This window comes from Aspergillus versicolor (assembly GCF_001890125.1).
Source record: "Aspergillus versicolor CBS 583.65 unplaced genomic scaffold ASPVEscaffold_3, whole genome shotgun sequence".
Taxonomy (NCBI): Eukaryota; Fungi; Ascomycota; class Eurotiomycetes; order Eurotiales; family Aspergillaceae; genus Aspergillus; species Aspergillus versicolor.
This window is the reverse complement of record NW_024467526.1, coordinates 858,418-880,233: the sequence shown is the minus strand read 5'-3', so window position 1 is coordinate 880,233 and position 21,816 is coordinate 858,418. Positions and strand designations below refer to the sequence as shown.

Sequence of the window (21,816 nt, the reverse complement as noted above, 5' to 3'; positions counted from 1 at the left end):
CTTCTATATTGTGGCGAAATTCTTATAAACCGACATGCCTACGATGATGATTGCGACTTATCAAGGTTCCAAGGATACTACTTTTGCCTACTCTTTCATATTAGTTCCAGGATATCAAAGCAACATCGAAATTGTCGTGCTTGGGGAGTGTGCAAAAGTCAGGGTCATACCATTATCTCGTTGGCCATTCGGCACCCTCTGCGGTTGCTGCCTTTAGACAAGCAGCCTTTTATTTGAGAGAATTCTTGTCTATGACTATATTCAAGCCTTATATACATTTCTTTGACGATGTTTATCGTGTACAGCTGATGCTTCAACTCAAGACGCCTGATGTGCTGCCTCGCCCAATCTTCGATAAGATGATTGGGCACGCCAAGAACGAAGGATCGAGTTAGTGGGTTCTTTCTTATTAGAGAGAAGCTTGCGATGGAAAATCAATCGGGTCCTCAGAAGCCCGAAGATAGTTGTACGTTTGGATAACTGCGCTTCGCAAGTGGCATTTATCGTTGCGGTCCCCTCCGTTCTAGGCTCCAGCTTACTCTGTAAACCTCTCAAATTTGATGGTGCTCTCAATGTGTGCTCCGTATATCCTAACATCAACTTTTTTTGGTGTTACCATTACTATCTAACAACGGCCATGGCGATTTATTGGAATTATTATCCGAAGCCTGCACTCTTGTTAGTCGTGGCGCTGGCAGTCATCGCATGGGTGCACATCAGCCGCTTCTTTATCCGCCGTCAGTTGATCTGCCGCTCTGGATGCCAACCAGTGGCCAAATCATTCAATAAGGAACCTTTCCTAGGACTCGATACATTACCCGATACGATCCGCGCTGTTACGCAGCATCGAATCCTTGGCAGAGGTTGCGAGCTCTTCCGTGATTATGGCAACACATTTACAGTAAGAGAGCTAGGAAGACGCGCAATCTTGACCATAGAGCCAGAGAATATAAAGACAGTCCTTTCGCTTAAGTTCAAAGATTACGGGATCAGCTTTCGCCTTGCGCCTTTTAAGCCACTGCTAGGGGAGGGCATCTTCGACACAGATGGCGAACATTGGGCCTCTTCGCGCGCCCTCATTAGACCCAGTTTCGCCCGCGACCAGGTTGCCGACTTAACTTCGTTGGAAAATCTGATTCAGGACCTTTTTCTCCTACTGCCGCGTGACGGAAAATCAGTGGTGGATTTGCAGGAGCTCTTTTTTCGCTACACCGTTGATTCAGCGACTGAATTCTTGTTTGGAGAATCAGTCGGTACTCTGAAAAAGACTCAGTCGGAGCCGAACTTTGCCCAGGCATTTCATTATGCCCAAAGGGCTGTCATAGTGCGGGCAATGCTGGGCCCGCTTAATATGTTTTACTACGATCGAAAAGCCAACGAGTGCAATCGTATTTGCCGCGAGTTTGTCGAGCAATTCGTCGATGAGGCATTCCATGCGGCCGAGATCAAAACGGAAGATCCAAAACAACTCAATAAGAAGAAGCACCCGAAGCGTATTTTTTCACACGAGCTGGCATGGCGCACATCGGATAGGCGTCGTGTCCTAGATGAACTGATGAATGTGTTGTTAGCTGGTCGTGATACGACTGCTAGTCTTCTCAGCAATCTATTCTTCATGCTGGCTAAGCACCCAGCGATTTGGGCCATGGTTCGCGAAGAAGTAGCTGTCTTACAGGGTAGGGCACCAACGTATCAGGAGCTTCGCAGCCTCAAGTATGTTCAATGCTGCGTGAATGAATGTAAGATTAAAGTTCTACTATGCTGCTCCTCCCCATAATTTCATCTCATTGACATTCCCAGCGCTGCGTTTACATCCAGTGGTACCACGTAATGAGCGCGAGGCTGTACGAGATACTGTCCTACCACTTGGGGGAGGTAAGGATGGCCTCTCACCGGTTTTCGTGGCCAAGGGTACCCTGGTGTCCTACAATATATACGCAATGCATCGACGCACAGACATCTATGGTCCAGATGCAGGAGAATTTCGTCCAGGGCGCTGGGCGAATGGAAAGCTACAGCCACGCTGGGGATATCTACCATTTAACGGGGGCCCCCGTATTTGTATAGGCCAGCGATATGCTTTGACCGAGGTTAGCTACGTTCTGGTCCGGATGGCCCAGGAGTTCCGAGTCTTGGAGAGCCGGGATCCAGGTCCATGGGTAGAATCACTGGCTCTAACCTTGAGCTCGCGAAATGGAACCAAAGTGTGCCTCACGCCTGTCTGAACTTTGTCTGCATTAAAAGCTAAAAACGGCGATCATCAAAAATAACATGGGTACCGTTGTGGAAGGAGCGAAGGGATCATTCCATTTTACCTCTTTACTCGAACCCTTTGAAAGGAACAACTATCCGTTATTTGTCAATATTACCAAATGCTTCCTATCATCAGATTCTATTAAGACCCTGTCTTAAAGCCATTCTCCTTTTTGTGGACCTTCACTGATATGCACCGTTTAAGCATGGCTTATATCTATACCTAGTTTACTACAAATCCACACCCAACACTTCATATCCAGGATAAACGTGCCTATATAGCCTCGATGGACTCCTCATCCTATCACCCCAGTTACAGTAGAGTTCAATTCGGCACAATGACCAAAAGAAACCCCATCGATAGACAGGCACGAGATCACGTGACTCGGGATCTCCGCAGCTGTACCACAGTGCTTAGCAAGCAAGCCACAGGATTTCTGCCGCTAAATGCGTTATTCGCGTTATCGTTCGATAAAATAATCAATGCCCCGCTGCAGCCTGACTGGTCCCGCCATGCAAGACACACCCTTGCACCAATAGGAATGGTGTTTTCTGCTCCAACGAACAGGCGAGAATCTCCAAGGGCATACAGTTGGCGATAGGATTTTGTCAGCGACCTTTTCCCCTCCACACCCCTCATTTATCGTCCTTACTCCGTGCCTACCTTGCTTCTTCTTGTCGGCCGTTCCACTCATCCGCCCTCTCTTCCATTGTTCAAACCGAAGGAAAGCTCTTTTACGAAGGGAGGGGCTCTCGGCGCGCACCCCGTCAACCCCCGCGGAGCGATCGGATTTTCATATTCGCCATATTATATTCCCCTCTTTGCCTGCCTACTTGAATTGCTGATCGCGGCGGAGGTGTTACCATGGGCCTGCTGTACGTCAAGTCATTTTGGCCGGCAACCCAGCGCAAATTTCTAACTTCCGCCGCTCTGTAGAGCGCTAGGAACTGCACTTGAGTGGCCGGACGCTAAGAAGAAAGCGGACCAGGTTCGCAAATGGGGAATTGAGGTTAGTGCCTCAATGATTTGGGGAGCAACGAATCTTGGATTCAGTTAACGCATAAAAGCAATTGCTGGCGAATTGGCATAGGGCGAAAGGGAAAGAGCGCGATGCCCTTCTTTGGGGAGACGAGGTAAGGGCTCCTTTTCGTTGCTGAACCTATTCAATATAACTAACAAAACTTCATTGCTCTAGGTTGAATATCTAGTCGTCGCCCTGGATGATACAACAAAAAAGGCTCGTTTATCGCTTGCGCAAGCGGAAATACTCAAGTCGTTGGCCCGAGACGAGGCACTTTGGAAAGAAGGGTCATGCACATATTCTGAGAACAAGGAACAGTGGGTTGGCCCTATTAGAAATCTGACGACCATTCTCTGATGATTAGTAGCGAGGGTGAGGAGCCCCCTCATTTCCACCCCGAGTTTGGGCGCTTCATGCTTGAGGCTACTCCTGGTCGACCATGGGGGATAGACTTTAAGGACCTTCTCAAGGTGGAGTCTAATATGAGATGGAGGTATTGGCTTCCTTGAAACCCCCTTTATGCGCCAACTAATGACCCTATGTTAGGCGAGAAGTAGCAAAGGCTCATATGGCACCGAACGAGTCACCTGTGACCCTGACGACCTTCCCTAGGTTGGGCACGAAAGATGATTATATACAGCCCTATTATCCTCCATCAGGGCCGGCGCTGCGGTCTCAATTTGTTCCGGATGAAATCGCAAACCCCCACATTAGGTTTCCTACATTGGCGGCTAATATCAGGTCAAGAAGAGGTCGGAAAGTTGAATTGAATGTTCCTGTATTCAAAGACCAGAACACTCCCCAGCCGTTCAAGGACCCGACAGTGAACTATGATCTTCACATCTGGCCAGAAGATGATGATGTCCGGAACGGGGCAGCAAAAGAAGACCATGTTTACATGGATGCAATGGCGTTTGGCATGGGAAGTTGCTGCCTTCAGATCACTTTCCAGGCCAAAAATGTACCGGAGGGAAGGAAATTATATGATCAGCTAAGCCCACTGGGGCCGATACTCTTAGCACTCACGGCTGCGACCCCAATTTACAAGGGCTTTCTGGTGGATACAGATGTTCGGTGGAACCAGATCGGCAACGCGGTAGACGACCGGACAAAGGAAGAACTTGGCGAGCTTGTGAGTTCTTATCTTGTTTGACCTTGATAGAGTCTAGCTAACCGGCTGTAGCCGCTAAAAAATGACAGGTGGAGGATTCCAAAGTCAAGATATGCCTCGAATTCGACTTATATCTCACAAGACCCTAGACTACGGAAAGAATACCTGGATCCAAATTTGATCGTGGATGAAGATATTAAGAAACGCTTAATGCAAGACGGCATGGACGATCTTCTGGCAACCCATTTTGCACATCTATTCATTCGTGATCCCATTGTCATTTTCTCCGAGGACCTGGAGGAGTTGGATTTGAACAAAGCTGATCACTTTGAGAACCTACAATCCACAAATTGGCAACATATGCGGTTCAAGCCACCGCCACCTGAGAAACACGATATCGGCTGGAGGGTTGAGTTTCGGTCGATGGAAATTCAAATGACGGACTTTGAAAACGCCGCGTTCTCTATCTTCATTGTGCTCGTCACCCGCGCTATCTTGAGTTTTGACCTCAACTTCTACATTCCCATTCAAAGAACAACGGAAAACATGGAGACCGCACATGCACGGAATGCTGTGCTCGATCAAAAGTTCTATTTCCGAAAGAACCCATTTTCGCCGCCTGTCCGTAGGCAGCAAATTTCATCTAGTGAAAGCAACACTTCATCAGCTACACATTCAGCATATAACACGCCTCCGCCCTCTCCCCCGCTTGGCCCCGTCGAGTCAGAATACGAACTTATGAGCATCTCCGACATCATCAACGGGTCCAACGATGGATCATTCCCAGGCTTGATTCCCCTCGTTGAGTCCTACCTGAACAGTGTTAACGTAGATGTTGAAACCCGCTGTTCATTGGCAAGGTATCTCGACTTAATACGGAAGCGGGCTAACGGCACTTTATGGACCGGTGCGAAGTGGATTCGAGAATTTGTCGCAAAACACCCTGCGTACAAGCAGGACAGTGCCGTGTCCGAGGAAATCTGCTATGATCTTGTGAAAGCCGTTGATGAGATGAGCGTTAAAGAAGGAGCAAATCGGAGCGTTGGATGGGAAATGCTTAGAGGCAGGAAGGCCTGAGCATATGAGCATATATACTGCAGACATAGACATGGGTACTTCCCGTATATACCCTGCCCTTGCTTTATTTTAGGTACATAGCATAACCGTTGTTTACTTTCCCATATCACGTTACTTTCGTGCCTTCCAGTTTCAATCATCCGCTTCCTGCTGACACCAGAGCTCTCCGCTTGCTCTCCCTCACCCCTCTCCTGCCGCTTCAATGCCACGTCAAGGTGGCGGTTCGACGGAAATTGATCCTCAAAGTAGACTCTTTTCGTCCTCTGTCGGTTGTCGACATGAATCAGCCAGCCCAGTCACCTTCCACTTCCCATTGAGCTTGTGCAAGATGAAAAGCTCAACGCCCACATGATTAACGGCACCATTAATCTTCGCCCGAAAAGGTGCCCATACTGCCGCAAGATTCCCCGCCTCGTATAACTTGACTTCGGGGTCCCATATCTGCTCATCGATCTCGTCTTCAAGTTTCGCGATATGCTCTACGAAGGAACCGATCGTACAGAATCTAGGCATTGCAGGAGCAGGCGGCCATAATGACATCCCTCCAGCCCGCACGCAGTATTTCTCAAACTCGATGGAATTTTTGGCATTCAGGGCGGATACAAACCCCTCTATAACTGTGATTATAGAGTCAACTTCAGAGGAAGACTGGTTGAGGGCTGTCGTCGGTGCGGTGGGAGTCAAGACGGCGGGCAGCGACCAACCCATCCTCGTCTGGGGAGAGCTGTAGGCAGTACGTGACATAGAGAAGTAAGCAGGCCTTTCTGTGTCTCTTTTTATCACCGAGAGGAAATACTGACTGGTACTCAAATACCTTCCTTGTAACCACATGGGAAGGGATGTACGTACGTCAGGCGCAGGCCATCTTTCTCCTCGTGCCAGTGCACCCTTACTTACTGCGGATTTCCGTGAAAGGCCGGAAGAGTACGTACTACACAGGCGAACCTCAAAGCTTCAGCCTTTTTATCTGCACTCGTCGACGTCGCATAGACGATACTTACTTATACCCGGTAATCCTCTGTGGTTCTCATTGTACTATTTTCCCTAACTGCACAGGTTCCTGACTCGCAAAACCAAAGGCAAGCAAGCTATATAGATAGATTTGCTACCGTCGCAGTGCTAATACAGCATGTGTCAGATTGTTCCACAGGGAAATGTCGACAGTTCGTAAGGAGGCCAATGCAAGTCATGCCGCCCTCTACCACGTTGGTATGAGGTTGTGTAACACAACCAAGCACAGGAAGTCCATCCGACTGGCCATACCAAATACCTTGTGATAGCACCACACATTTTAAACCGCTGTCAGGAGCACGCACTTGCCTTTGACGACCTTTCTTACCACTTCAATCTCACCCTCAGCAAAATGCAACCGACCCTGGATAGTATGGAAATTGGGGTATGACAAATTGTGTCACGACCTCACGAGAAGAGCACGGGTACGAATGAGCCTGGTTATAGGAGATCGGCTAATAATAACCAGATGCTGTGGGATACTGCTGACTATATTGCTATACGGGTCTCAAAGCGGTCCGACTGTGAGGGACCTGTTACTCCAGATATAGGTTGGGAATGGACTGGGATCACTACGCCAAAATGTATACATAGGTGAGCCCAGGGAAAGAATGCAAAATATCTAAATCGTTACCCACCGACCAAAAACCGTGTCGAGATATACTTTCAATCCAAGGGGGAAGAAAAAAAAAGCTGAAGCCAACCGAGCATCCAGCCTCGAACAGGAATATATAATGTAACACAAGCGCTTGGATTGGATATCAATACTCTGCTACCTACACCTAGCATATCTCCCAAGTAGTGTCGAGCAGTACCCGAATTTTAGAACTCAGTTAGTAGCCAGGAATGAAGCCAGAGACACCCACCATAGGCGGCTCAAATCTAGAATCGACATCGACCTCCATCGCTCAGTGGTCATACAATATCTCATCTGGTACCACTACAAGCAGCACATGGGTGCCAACCTGCTTATCCAAGACCCATGCTGAGCCAAGGCGAGAAGTCGCCCCCGGAACCATCACAAGCAAATTTGACGGGGGCCGACAAGATAGAATCGGGAGATCTGGCGATATAGCCCTAGCCCTCAACATGTGGTGGACGGCCAATTGTTATGTTGATTGCGTTGCGGACCCAAATATGATAAGCACACATGCTTTAAACCATTCCTCACGGAGAGCGTACATGGCCCATTCAAACAGCAAAGTCATTTATTCCCTTTTTTCTTTTTTTTTGTTCCTAGGGCTTAGTTTACCAATTAACTAGGGCTTGAATAGTGACAGCGACAAGCAGCATGAATCGTGCGTTGGCACTCTCGGAGGCCTCGAGTGCAGAGTACACAAGGGGCGTCGTCTCACGGATTGCTCCGACATCAGCGTCATACTAGCTGAATCAATACACCTTCAACCCCTGTCACGCATTGACAATGCAATCGGAAACTGAAAACCAGGATCTTGGTCGGGCGAGTCTACCGGCGCAAAAATACATAAGAATCAAACCCAAGTATTGTTACCACGGCGGCTGAGTCTTCAATACTGAGTCAAGCAGAGTGCGAGGAAGTGTCGATGGATCATCGAGTTAATTAAACCTGGCGCTGAAGCAACCTCGAGCAAATGCCGGGGCCCCCATCCGTCCATCCACCGTCCCGTCTGTCGTGCTCCCCAGCCATCAATTATTCATCATTATTCATCAGCAACGGTTGTGTTGTTGACCGTTTGGACCACAAGTGGTACTGCCGTTTCTGGCAAATACACACTGACATTCCTTGAGGAACCTGTCTTGGAATTATTGACTCCACACGGGACAGATCCCACAGGACAGATCCCACAGAACCGGATAGAGATTAAACTGCAATCAAACGTCAAGCTGCGGTTCCCAACGTCCTCACGAGGCAATACTGATGGAGTCTAAACTGGTTCCCTAGCGCGCAAAATTTCCCGGCGCTGACACCGAAGATCGAAATTATCCCGATCGATCGAATCGCCCTCGTGTTGAATCGTCCAATAAATCCATACAAACCCAGCCCCTCTTCTCCATTCCTCCATCGGCGGCCGTTTCAAAACCCACACCCAAAATCTTCCTTCCTTTCTTCAAGTTCTTCAGCAGCTGGAGATGGGGGTGCCGGTGATGATGCACACGGAATACCCGCGAGTCAGTCAGCGAGACAATCTGGGAACTATTGATTGATTCAGTGAACCCCATTTTTATTATTAATATTTGTTGATTGTATTTTATTTTCTAGGACCCCGGGCCGACTCCTCGTCTGGATCTCAATCCGGAGCTGCGACGAATGACGACTCTCTTCTCTCTTCCCTTTCTCCCATGTGTTCCAGCTCAGCTGAACTGAACACCTCCTCTTTCCCCCTCTTCTCCCCCCCTCCCCTTCTTCCCGCTCGGCCCACCTCTAAGGGGGCCACCACGTGTGCCCTAAAGGAAAGGTGAGACACGCTTAAGTCTCGGAGAGTCTTACCTTATCTCCTTTTTCCATCTGCCCTGCCGCTATGGGGTTTGTGCTCGGGGGCTAGTTACTCTCGTCCCTGGATGGTTCAGGAACGGAACTACTGTTGGATGATCCGCCCTCTCTGGAGATTTACACCAACGAGCCGCGTCCGAATGACTCGAGTTTCTTCCGCATAAGGGGGTAGAGTACGGGAACTTGAAAGACATGGCGAGGTGTCACCGTTTTGACCAACGAACTCAATCCCATGGAATGCGGGACCAGTTGGATGGATTGATAGATGGATGGTTCACCCATAGCAGACGGAGGACGGATACATAGTACCACGTGGGTAATTCGGAGTATACTGCTTCGAGGGGTGCCTATTTACATGGAGCATCAGAAGTTTCATACCTTGGTGTACTCTCGCACTGCTGCCGGGGTTTGAGGTAGACAAGTAACACCACTACTCTGAGTACAGGTATGATTAGGACAGAGTCGTTGGGAGAGCAAGAATTGCTACGGTAGTATTATTCACTGGTTAAACTCCGGCACAGCATGACCATCATGAGACCCTGCAGAAATATACTCCGAAGCCCGAACAACCAGATGCAGGCAAGACAACATAGCTCGGAATAGTGAGATGGCACTATGCCTCACTCTCGACCTTGTAATTTTCAGATGACGATATCCAAACTCCTTGATAACTACGTACTAGTTCGTGCACCCACTCGTCGTGGCTTGATGGAGATTGCGTTGATAGTCGGATATAACAAATGCTACTATAATCAAGCCCAAACGGTGGACGGTGAAGCTACTCCATACTCCATAGTATCTCAACAGTCTCAATCCTCCTGCTGAACCAGCTCTATACCTGTTTTGTTATCATCTCCGAGGTCTCTTGGAAAGCACATGGCATGAGTAATGTATTAATGATCGCCATCCAGCGTCATATGGCATGACATATTATCTCGCCCTGATTCATGAGTCGTGGTCATCAAGCAAACTCACCACTGCGCCGGCCGAGATCCGGAATCTGACCCAACAGGCTAACTGTCGCCGGTGCGAGTCAAGCAAGACTCAAGAGTGGCCACTACTGGGGCGGAGAATAATTAGCGGGCCAGGCTGATCATCGACCGTTATGCTCCGTAAGGGTGTTATGAGGATTGAGGAGGCAGAAAGCTCCGTCTGACGTGGAGAAGGGACCTTTGTTCACTTCTGGAAGGGGGCCACTGCTGCTGTCCCCACCATTTGCATCCTGGATTTGGGTTAGGTTGGAAGTCTGTGACGAGTTTCTTCGGATGATGGAACTTGACGGCGACGCTATGATTCCTTCCCAACCGCACGGGTTGTATGACAGGTGGCGGTGAAACTGGGTCGTGTTGAGTTTTTCTGTACCCTTTTCTCCATGTCGCTACCACTTTTTGCTGTGGCGATCCAAATCCAGTCAGTTCCGGAGTACCACCAGGAGTACCACCAGGAGTACCACCAGGAGTACCACCAGGAGTACCACCAGGAGTACCACCAGGAGTACCACCAGGAGACTTCCATCAGGGTAATAGTAATAATAATAACCGAAATACAGTATTGTCCTTTACTTACCTCGTCCTCCACTCACGGCTCGAACGGCAACTGACAACGAAATGGATCCTTCGAAATTAGCGCCACCACCTGTTTCCCCCTTCAACTCCGGACCATGCGTAAGTGGATCGGAATTTGGTGTCAGTAGTCACAGTCGAGGTGGTTCCATGAGATGATCGATGCAGTGGGGAAACTCAACGGTCTGGAAACTTGAAAATTGGGCGTTTTTTCTGGAAGAGCTCCATTGGAGAACCAATCAGTACAACCCCGAAAGGGGGAAGGAGGATCAAACATCCAGCACACCATCAAAAGGGATCTTGCAGGCCCGCAGGATTTGCATGCGATTTATTCGGATAACCTGGAGCGTATCCATGATGGATATTGGGTACCCGCGACGCTGCTTTCCCTCTCCTCGGTTTGGCGAAGGCGGTATTTTTTTGGTGGAGCGAGCTCTCATCGCTCTCCCGTCCTGTCCAATGGGAGAAAATCGATTCCTAATTTTACGACCGGTGACAGGAACCGCAAGTAACAGGAGTAATTAATAGCTCACAAAATATAACAAAGAGAAGTTGGGAGGTCTGATCGAGGACTTGGTGGTTGATGTGACTTTTCGATCGGACCGGGAATCATGCACCTGCACGATGTCAACCTGTCAACCTGTCAATCTGTCAACCATGCAGCAGGAACGACTAGCTCCACACCGGCGTCTGTTGGCATCGAGCCTGACCCGGATTCGTCAAATCGGCCAGCGCTTCTCCGGTCACGCCAAATCTTGGTACGCCAAAGGCGGGAGAAACCGATAAAGTCGCACCCACTTCACGTGTCCGTTTACGGTGTAGGGGGTTGCAAAGGCAGAGAGCGAGATGGAGATTAAGATTATTGAACAATGAACCGTATCTACGAACGGAGATTGGCCTCTTGCCTGGCTCTTTCCAAGTAAGGACACGATAGGCTATGTATCCCGCAGATATCCACCATTCCTCAGTTCATTGCAAGGCGGCACGAACCTCAGCCGGAAAAAAGGAGTCAGCAGAACTCAAATTTACTTTGAAGAGTCAGTGCTTCGACTTGTGGCCACTACCTTTGTTGAATGGGACGTGTACCGAGCCCATGCACTGAAAAAAAAAAAAAAATGAAAATAAATAAAAATAAAATAAACGACGGAGTCTATACAGTGCACTAACATGTGACAAGTTGTTTTGTTCTTCAGGGCCAGACCAGGGTCGAGACGGAGGACGGGCTCGACTCTCTGGGCAGAGGATAGAGAAGCGTTGTCCAGTACTCAATTTGTCTGGCTGCAGCAGATTTCCAAACCCCCCTTTCTCCAGTGGCTTCAGGGCCGCTTCCGTTCTTTGTGACCTGGTTTCTTGTTTCGAGGACTCGCAGCTGTCAAACTTCCCATTGAGGTAAAGCCGCCGGAGACTTTGCAGGTGGAGGCTCCACCACGACGTTGATTGATTCATCCGACAAACCCATCCTCCAGAAAGTCTCGAATATCTCCTTTTGCGCGAATCCGATCCCTCGCCCCGGATGGTGCGCGATCTTCGCTCCTGCGATCCTCACTTTGCCACCGTTGTTTAACCTGGAGGGGAAACCGAAGTCGATTCGGAGAGATTATCGAGGCGCGGCGAGCTTTTATCATCCACGCCAGCTTACCAACCTCTGGAGATAAGGCTCTCGGGGCTTGGCCCGTCTGAACTGAACTGGCTGTATGACTATATCTGAGATCCCCATAAAACATTAGCTAGAAAGACTGAAAGCGCCCGTCCCTTCAGAATCGAGAATCCGTAGGTGTTTCTTCAATAACTGCTTTAGGTGTGATCTGCACCGTTGTTGGGCCCTCGGTGTTAAGACCTCTGGATTTCTGGAGTTTGATGAGAAGAAGTGAACGCTCGAGAACGTTCAGCTTTCGAAGGAAAGCGGGTGGTGAATTTCTCCATCTCAACGCGTTGATCATCGTTGGAAGATTACGATCACATTTTAGGCTCTTGCCGCATTAGTCGAGGCGCTGTCGCTCTTTTCCTGTTCTGTTTGGGCAATTATCTGATCATCGTTGAGCGATCATGAAACCATGTCTTCGTCCCACTTTCACTTGACCAAACTGTCGGTGGTGATATTATTACTTTCATTGGGAGGGGCTGTCCTTCTCTGGTCGCTTGGTCCAGGACTTTTGTAGATGACCTTCCAGATGAAGAAGGCGAATATATCGGGCAATATGGCCCCAATTGGATGACGTTTGGAATCAGACTTTGATCGAGTCATGAAACTCGGAAAGCTCTTGCCTTTGAACGGGCCAACGCTTGCACTGATAGCCGAGGAGAGGATGGAGTAGAAAATCAGGTATCTGGTCCCAGGTAGTTAATTTGATGTGCAATAATATTGGACAAGGCGAACAAAAGTGTCTTTTTTCTCCTTTGGGTTCTGGAGAGCGTCGAAGCTCGGTCCCGCGTTTTTGGCCATACATGGTACGAGATGAAACTGGAGCTGCCACTTCGGGATGAACGGCTTAGTCGAATATGCATCAGGCACACGCAGTAGTTTTGGGTATTTCTAAAGAGGGAATGCACTGATATTTTTGAAGTCAATTCTTGCATCTGCATACCAACCAGGGCCGTTTTTATTTTCTTTTTCTTTTTCTTCTTCATTTTTTCTCTTCTTCATTTTTCCCTTTTTGTCACTCAAAGGAACCGTAGAGAGTATCCATCTATCAGAAGATTGCTGAGAGAGCTCGAGCCGCGATAGCTGCAGCCCTTCAAGCTCATCACATAAAGCGATCTCAATTTCAAGAATCAAGATTCCTTGATCTGGACCTGTCAGATGGCTTACGGTACGTAAAACTTGGCAGGCAGGCAGACTCTCGCCGCGGGTAAAGCTTGACACAGGCCACAAGAGTCGTCTCTGCATTAAGCAAGCTTAGCCATTAGGATGGGAATGTATTTTAACGAGGTCTCCAGCCTGTCAGCTTGTAAATGGTCAACGGACAGCCATCATTGAGAGCATCACCTCCATGTTGAAGGCCACCAAATCTCAAAGGCTCGAAACACAGCTTTGGAATTCGGCGGTAATGAGACGCCGGCGCTGTGGTGAGCTGGGTTCTGAACTTCTGACACGGGAACCCAACCTAATCACCATCGGTGTCACGTATTAGTTGGTAAGATCTTGACACAAAACGTTTTCTCACGAGTCACAAAGTCTAATTGGCGCTGGTGGATTGTTCGGGTGACCGTTAGATCGAGACTACTTTGGAGTCTGAGTCGCCCATGCTGTCTGTGCGATTGTTTTTCTCGGGGAGAAAGAGAAGCCTCGACTCAGGCTGGCGTCATGCCGTGGAGGATGTCAACTCCTTGTCGAAGGCTGGGGCTTGGAAGATAGCCGCGGTACTAATGAGTGATAGTTCAGGCAACCACGGCAACTTCTTACGATGATGTTAGAAATCCGGAGATCTGCCTGCGAGTTTGCGTTTTCTGGCAAAATCTGTGGTGATGAAGCGACAGTCACATGTTGTCTTCGGCTCCCCAAGACGTCCAGAGAAGTTGTGCGACAAGAGACGTTACCGATATCTATATGTTTTATATGACGGTGTTGGAAGCATGTAGGAAGTTGACTGTGCTGTTGTTCTGTACGTATTATTATTGTACCAGGTTATAGTAGTACTCCGTATGCGTGGTTGGCCTGGTTGGGTTAGAGGTCCGTTAGAGGTCCGGGCTCCTGGCATCGCTGGCGCTCTTTTGGACCCGACCAAGGAGAAGGAAAGCCGGGACCCTCGGATAATATCAGGCCAACAGTCTCTCAACCATCTTCTGGCATCTGCGAGGAGTACGGGCTGCTGAATTTCGACTTGTCTCCCAACGGGTCGTACGGCTTGTGTTGGTGTCCTCGCAAGACTGGCAAGCGTGTTACCCAGAGCCACGACCCCCACATGGGAAACTTATTCTGGTACCGAACTCGGTAGGGCGGTGGCTGGATTGGAAATCTCATGGGCAACCGGTTTCTGCCACCCACAAGCCACTGTCCAACGGCGCCAAGTTCCGTCAACGCCGCAGATAATAATAAACTCAACAATTAATATTCCTCGCCCACTGGGAGAGCTCGTACTAAGAGAAACTAGTTGGAGTGCCCACCGACCAGAATGCAGGAAAGTGGCGCCGAGCGACATGGCCATCTGTCAAACTTTGCAGGGAGAAAGGCACAGCCGGCTTCGACGAGATTGGCCGCAGGAAATACGCAGCACTATCCCAAACTCTATATTCCTAGCATCGATTTCTTCCGATCAGGTTCGCCTATTACAGATTTTATTGAATCGGCCTTGCGGGATATGCAGCCAATGTATATATCGATGAAGTTCGGGGGATGGGTTGGGTATCAGTAGAACAGTGCATCCATGGGCGCCGGGCAGCGCCCGGCACACTTTGGAGAAGGCCTTGGAAGGTACGTACTTCGTGCTCAGTAGGAGAGTACTTCGTCACACAGGCCGCAACGGTTGAGTCGAACCTGACGAGGTGATGGATCACATCAGTTTTGTATCTTCCCATAGACCAATAAAAAATTGAAACCTTTGAAAAGGCGATGGAGGTGATCAGCCTCAGCTAACTTGATAGAGCAAGGCTGCGCAGTCAGAAATTCGGGGTTCATGGGAAGGAGGGCCAATGACCCAGAACACTGTCAGCTCCAAGTCACTGCAGACATTCCCTCTCTCCGGCCTCGAGTATAACGTACCACGTATTTGACGAGGTGGAGATGTATACTTTGCACACCTCGGAATCTGCGCACGCAGCCGGAAAAGGCAATCCCAAAAGTCTAGGTAGGAAGTGGGCGCAGCCATTCCTCTGCGTGTAGCCATAGTCCGTCAGTGCTTTTTTTTTTTTTTTTTTTGCACAACCTCGGTCTGCACGGATGGAATGGAAGATGCTGTCCAACCTCGTGTCTCACTCGGGCCCTGAAGTTTGAGCGATAAGGGGAAGTTGGGTGGACGCCTGGGATGGGGGAAACTGAAGAGGAAGGAGGCCGAGACTCGAGATTGGAAGGAGACGCCAGCGACCAAGCGGGTGCGCCCGAGATCTCAAGGGAGGAAAGCGGGGGAGCGCCCGTCAGAAGAGCAGGAGGCTTTCTCCGTCCCGACCAGAGCCAACGGCTTCTTGATGATTTCTACTTTCAGAACAACGAGAGATCCGTCCGCTCTTGCAGGAGGGCACTGGGCTTTGTGGCTGCAGGCCGTCCAGGCGGACTTTGAGTCGTCGCACTGCACATCGAGGTGGTGGTCGGATCTCCAGTTGCGATTTCAACGGCGTCGGCTCCATGGGCCAAAGAGGAGCATGTATGATGTCTGCCATTCCGCACGCTCTGAGCTGATGCGCGATCCAGCTTCCCCGCCGCGATCACTTCCAGATCCGAGCCAAAAGGAGTGGCAGCAAGCTGCAACCCTTTCTTCAAGGCTGAAGAGATATTCGTTCGAGCTGCGATTTCTCAGGCCTGCCAGCCCCAATCTGCAAACTCGAACACCAGGAAGGTGGTACAGCCATACACGGAAAGATCGCTCGAGGTCACAGCCAAATTCCTTACGCAAGCCACAACATGGGGCATTGGGGGAGATCCTCTATCCATAGAAGAAACGATTCCTTTCCTTTCTGAAATTCTGACAGCGTCTCCAAATAATGGCTCAGCCCAAGCTTCTAACGGCAGCGGCAACGGCGACGTCGACGTCGACGTCAACGTCAACTGAATCTTCAAAAAATTCGGCAGGAGTTCATCTTAATTTTACCACGACACCGTTTTGCCTTTCCCTTCCTACCACCCGCTGACTCGGACTTGGGCCTTTAGTGAGCCCACAGTGTGCTCTCATCCTCCCGCGCTGGAGCGAAGCTAGCGAGTAGTCTCCTGCCTTTCTTCGCCTTTCATTAATTAAAGCCTGTCGGTCTTTCCCCTAATCCGAGTAGCGTGCGATCGATGGATCTTGAGATACACTCCCGTCTCTTCGAACCTGCCAGCCCGCTTGGACTTCATCATATTGCGCCGATGATAATTCTTCATCCAACCTCCAATCCCGCTCCCGAGTTCCCGTTTCGAATTTCAAGGTCCACCACTCATCCAGACTCCAGATGAAAATCGCCTGCGCTCATGTCACGCATTCGGCAATTTCAAGTCATTATTATATTTGCCAGCCGACTCTGCGCCTGGGCGAGATCTTGTTCCCCATCGGGTTGGATCTGAGATGAAGACCAGCCGATTAGCGTAATATACTAAATATTAAATCTGATCTCGGCTAAGTCACGATGGCGGAGAGCCTGCTTGGGAAGCCCTATAAGGCAAAGGCCTCGCATTTGATTTACTAGAGACTGACCTATACAAATGTATAGGTTTTATAATTTACTTATTGGCCGGATATCAAAAGCTGCTGAGGAACAGTTGAACGTCAAGTTCATCGTCCATCTGGCAGAGCCGAGAGCTGGGATGGAAATACATCATTACGCGCGTAAGCCTCGGTATTACGGTAAATTTCAGTTATTTTTTTCCAGGCCAGGGACAGCGAGAGGGACAGCGCCTGAGTGAGGAGTTGGACCCACCCCAATGTCCACAAATCGCTAAATATGATCCCAAGACACTCCACACTTCGTTGACGATCCGCAGTTCGCAGCCCGTAAAGATTTTGTAATTCGCCGTAACTTTAAGCTGGCCCCAACTGCCAGTCTGGTTTGATCGCCTTTCTGTATCTCTCTTCCTTTTTTTCCTTTTTCCTTTTCTTTTTTCCGTTTTTTAATTTTTGATTTTTGCTTTTCGGGTCTGAGCTCATCTCAGTCTTGGACCGACATCTTCCTCCCACTCCGAGATCTCTCGCGCGTGTGTGCGGGCCTGACTGTGGCGGTTTTTGGAAGGAATCGCCCTTTAGCCTTCGTTCTAAATCCAGTATTTTTTTTAATAATATTTATTTTATTATTTTATTTTCAAATAATGTTTTTTTGAACATGAATTATCATCCAGCTGAGTTATTTCGCTATAATACCAGTCAGTCGTAGCTGTTGACACTTCCCTCTTATTATCGCCGCCATCTTGACTTCCTCTCCCACTCATTATTCCAAGTTACCTCTCTCTCTCCTCTCCTTCTTTTCTTTGACCTACACTCAGAAAGGGTGGAGGCAGAGAGATCAAGTATACCTACCTCCCGTCTTTCCTGCCGAAATACCCTCGACACCGTTCCTTTCGTATCGTCGGCCCTCTTTCGCCCCTCCTGCGCCCTTCACCTTGACCACATATACAGCCCGTACAGCTCGTTTACATCATCTCTCGTCTCTTTTGACGGTTGAAGGAGATTTTCATTTGTGAGATATTTTGTCACAACGGCATTCTTGATTTCACCTGCCACACGCAGAGAGTTCAGGTTCCAAGGTTGATTAGGAACGCCGCCCTTTCCACGCGACGCATTCAACTCTATCCCTTGCGCTTTGGTCGTCCTCTTTCCCGCCCGCAAGCCCAACATTGTCAAATCAACCGTCGCGTAAATCTGAGGCGGGCGATTCTGATTGTTGATATTTTTATCTCGACTTAGGCAGATGGTGGTTCGAATCACAGACAGGGCCGTCCCGATCTGATCTGTTCTCTGCTCGCTGCGGGTACTTGCCGTACTTTTTTCAACTCTGCCTACTAAGGACGCAGTCCTCCGCAGCTTCGGTTCCTATAATCGCAACTGCATCCTCTGCTGGGTTGCCTGGTCTCTCGACGCCACTTTTTGTCAGAGGGCTTCCCCAATCACTGCTGGCTCGTTGCTCCCTCGGCCGACCCAGAGAAGGACCGAATATTCCCTGTGGCCGACAAGGTTTCACATTTCATCCGATATCATCTTCCGCACAGACGCCACCGTCTCCAGACAAATCTGGTCGAAACCAGTGGCACCGATAACTTTCCTCCCGAAGTTTTTTGGCTCTATTTTTATTTAATTGGCATTCATATCCTCGCTCGGAAGTGGGTCAGTTATTCGTCACTCTTGCATTGTTTCCAGGATACTGCTCTGCTCCAACTACCCTCGCGATTTATCCCAAGCTTCCCCGAGCTCGCTACCTGGCAACCTGCGAGTATTCAAAGAGTTGGGCTATCATTTGGGTACAAAGAGATCTCTGGTGAACGGGCTTATATTAAGCACCGTTCGTTGCCCAGAAACCTCAAATAACACACCGCATCATGGGATCATTAGAAGCTGGACATAGGCATAGGTAAATTCTCTGACCATATTTCAGTTCGCGGATATTTTACGTGATGGCGCTGACAACCTCATCTTCTTTAGAGATCATCTCCCAGCTATCGGTTTTCTAGGCTCTAGGGGCCCCGCCACATCTCCAGCCCCCCTCATCAGTCCGACGACCATGTACCCAAATCAACCTCTTCCTTATTCCTACTCGACGACTCCAACGAGCGGAGGACCTGGATATATTTCGCCACCGGAATCGCGACGCGCCGACGATGAGAAAGAGAAAGCACCGCGGCAGTCGTTGCCGTCTATACATGAAGCGTTAGGGAATGACAATCCGTTACCATACCCACCGCCTCCAGCATCAGCCGCTCCTCAACAACCAAATAGTGCACAACCTCCGCATCACCTTTCCTCCAATCTCGGCCGTGGCGAAGGGCCATCAGGCCCCCCAAACCCGTTTTCAAATGGAAGTTCTTACCTTCGTGAATCATCTATGTCACACCAATCACAACTACAGGGGGAAGCATCACGATCGAGCTTAGTGTCTTTGAATACACAAGAGTCACGGAATCCGTCGCTTCACTCTAGCAGTTCTGGAAAATCTCCAACGCAAAGTGCAAGCACAGGTATCACCTCAATATCGGGTTCGCAGACAGGGCCAGCATATGATTATAATGCGCCACCCTCAGCTGGCAGTGTCGCCTCGCCAGGCGGATATGGTGGTTTTTCACAGCCTTTCCCATTCCAGTCACAACCCCCACCGGGGGCGCCGGTGTATCCTGCTGCATCGTACGAGGCTCGGCCTTATGGTACCCGCGTAGATGAAGTGAAAGCTGGAATTACAGGTCCTCATTTTGCCGGGCCTCCGAATGACTCCGTGAAACGCCATCTCGATGTTTATGATTTTGAGACATCACTCAATGAGGTATTTGGTGAAATTAAACTTTGGATTTACGGTCGCTAACTTTCTATCATAGATGGTTGACTTGAGCACCCGAACTTTGGACTTCTCACGACACTATGCGAACAAAGCACACCAGTCCCGGTCTGGACCGGTAATGGGTTCTCTGCCCTCTCTCCAAGAGGTCGAAGAAATGCTCAATATCCAACGGCGGAATCACGATGCTCTTGTGCGCATAAGGACCGCGGTCTACAACCAAGAACACGCCATGGCCGAGCAGATGGCACAGAGAAAGGCATTTAAGCTTGGAGTGCATGAAGACGACCGCATGGCGATGTACCAGGAGGAATTTAAGGGCAGCGGATTTGCTGGACCAGACTCAAAGAAACGGCGCGGTGTATGTTTCAGTTGATTATTATTTTTTCCCCTTCTCAGCGGTCATAACTAACAAATTCTCTAGAAAGCTGCTCCTCCCGGACGATGCCATAGCTGCAACCGTGCCGAAACGCCAGAATGGCGTCGCGGCCCAGATGGCGCGAGAACATTGTGTAATGCCTGCGGCTTACACTATGCGAAGTTGACTCGCAAAATGGGCGCTAAACAAGCAGCGGGCTTAGGTTCCAACCTCAAGCCCAAGACTGCACTCGACTCTGTCTCACCGAGGAGTCATTAACTAACACGCTAGCATTACATAATTACGAGGCGTTGGAAAACGGATTTGGGATTTAGAAGTGTCAGGCGTTCTGCGAGCTGAATCTCTCATGCTCTGCGTTTTTTTTCATCTGATTTGGAATTGCATGCAAACCTGTCGGACTACCGTTTTTATGTCTTTTTCTATTTGTCTGTGGAATTACTGCGTAATACCCCTTGATGTTGCGGGAAAAAGGGCATCTTGAATAGACTTTGCTTCGAGATTGGCAACTGTGATCGCGAACTTACCGGTTATGTAACGCGAATGAATCGATTTTATTTAGTGCTATTGATACGAATATACTCTATACAAAGACGCAGCAATCGCCATGAACAGAAATCCCCCCAATTCCAAAAACTAAACGATCGAAGTCCGGACCCTGGAAAGATTGGAGTTGGAACCTTGGGTCTGGATTCCAATCAGCTGTTAGCCTAGCCGAGCACGCCTGCTGATCGATCGCTTCGCGCGTGGCTGAAACATGATTCTTGTATTGGACCATGGTACGCTCCTCGTTGCTGCTGGTACAAGACAATCCTCCTGTTGTTTGGAGGGGCGCATTCGTGGCCAGTTTGATGGAGGCCACGTCCGTCCCCTGCCAGAACGCCATCAGCCAGCATTCCATTTCCACCACTGCATTCCCAAGGTGGGCCCACCACTTGCTGCAGTCACGAGTGGAATTCTCGAATGTTGAAAATCGATTAAGCGCGTTGTCGTGGATGATGGTGATTGGCTTGGAACGGGGGACCGAAAAATCCACTCCATTCAGTTCTGGGTTCTTAGCGCGGGAAACTATCGAATTTAACTCGGCGCAAGCCTATCGCGGGTTGCGGGCTCGCGGCGATTTCGAAGTGCCGAGTGGTCGGCGATCTGGAATCTGGAATTAATCGGATCTCATCGAGTTGCATGATCGATTCGCATCTCATCGTATCTCATCGCCGCCGGCGCATCGTGTTGCGTCGCGTCGCATGATCGATTCGCATATTGCAGAAAGACCGGCCTGGGGGCCTTGACCGACACTCACCAAGCCCTGCGCTGATGATGATGTGATGCCTCCGCTAGCCTCCTTGGTTATCTTGGTTCACGATCGCCCTGGTCAGCTTACTAAAGACCAATGCCGTCACCGTCAGAGATAAGGTCTGCTGGGTAACGTTGTTTGCCGCTGAGCCTGTGGTTCCAACAGATTCCAGATCCAAATTCCAGAGGGAGTCACAAGGGTGTTTTTCTTCACAGATCTGGTACCACACCCCAATAATATTTCCCACCGCGATGAATTTGAAAAGAAATTCGCGCGTTTCCGCGGAGATCTAATTCTGATCGCCTATCTTGGAGACTTGGCTTGAAGGGTTGTTGCTTGGACCATCATTTCATTCCCTCCAATTCCACGCTAGCAGACTCAGCGATCGCCTTCAGACAATGGATCACGATGCGATCGGTGCTTTCCCCTCCCCTGGCCCCACCCCCATCACCACGATCCTTAGTTTGAAGTTCTTCGCTGCGACTGTTGAAGAAACATAATTTCATCAGCCGGAATGGAGGGTGCGGTGGTTCCATTATTA

At 49.5% G+C, this 21,816-nt stretch overlaps 5 protein-coding genes across 5 annotated transcripts; 3 read left to right on the top strand and 2 right to left on the bottom strand.

The window, feature by feature from the left end:
• Window positions 1–637: 637 nt before the first annotated feature.
• Window positions 638–2,225, top strand: ASPVEDRAFT_127103 (cytochrome P450; the record flags this gene model as incomplete). The annotated part of the gene is made up of 2 exons (XM_040806423.1): window positions 638–1,739; window positions 1,801–2,225. The coding sequence occupies 2 exons, from the start codon at window positions 638–640 to the stop codon at window positions 2,223–2,225; spliced, it is 1,527 nt and encodes a 508-aa protein (XP_040665645.1).
• An 893-nt stretch (window positions 2,226–3,118) lies between these two features.
• ASPVEDRAFT_81471 (glutamate--cysteine ligase) lies at window positions 3,119–5,463 on the top strand (the record flags this gene model as incomplete). The annotated part of the gene is made up of 7 exons (XM_040817046.1): window positions 3,119–3,129; window positions 3,191–3,263; window positions 3,322–3,387; window positions 3,450–3,592; window positions 3,643–3,768; window positions 3,822–4,407; window positions 4,459–5,463. The coding sequence occupies 7 exons, from the start codon at window positions 3,119–3,121 to the stop codon at window positions 5,461–5,463; spliced, it is 2,010 nt and encodes a 669-aa protein (XP_040665644.1).
• Window positions 5,464–5,703: 240 nt separating this feature from the next.
• Window positions 5,704–6,171, bottom strand: ASPVEDRAFT_127476 (uncharacterized protein; the record flags this gene model as incomplete). Its single annotated transcript, XM_040806462.1, has 1 exon — window positions 5,704–6,171. One exon carries the CDS (start codon window positions 6,169–6,171, stop codon window positions 5,704–5,706), a length of 468 nt encoding a protein of 155 aa, XP_040665643.1.
• Window positions 6,172–10,065: 3,894 nt separating this feature from the next.
• Window positions 10,066–11,084, bottom strand: ASPVEDRAFT_70172 (uncharacterized protein; the record flags this gene model as incomplete). Its single annotated transcript, XM_040816060.1, has 3 exons — window positions 10,793–11,084; window positions 10,527–10,579; window positions 10,066–10,452 (listed from the first exon to the last, which is right to left on the bottom strand). Exons 1-3 carry the CDS (start codon window positions 10,944–10,946, stop codon window positions 10,066–10,068), a joined length of 594 nt encoding a protein of 197 aa, XP_040665642.1. The 5' UTR covers window positions 10,947–11,084.
• Window positions 11,085–18,658: 7,574 nt separating this feature from the next.
• On the top strand, window positions 18,659–20,242 carry nsdD (GATA-type sexual development transcription factor NsdD; the record flags this gene model as incomplete). The annotated part of the gene is made up of 4 exons (XM_040806605.1): window positions 18,659–18,690; window positions 18,762–19,593; window positions 19,646–19,966; window positions 20,030–20,242. 4 exons carry the CDS (start codon window positions 18,659–18,661, stop codon window positions 20,240–20,242), a joined length of 1,398 nt encoding a protein of 465 aa, XP_040665641.1.
• Between the last annotated feature and the right edge of the window lie 1,574 nt (window positions 20,243–21,816).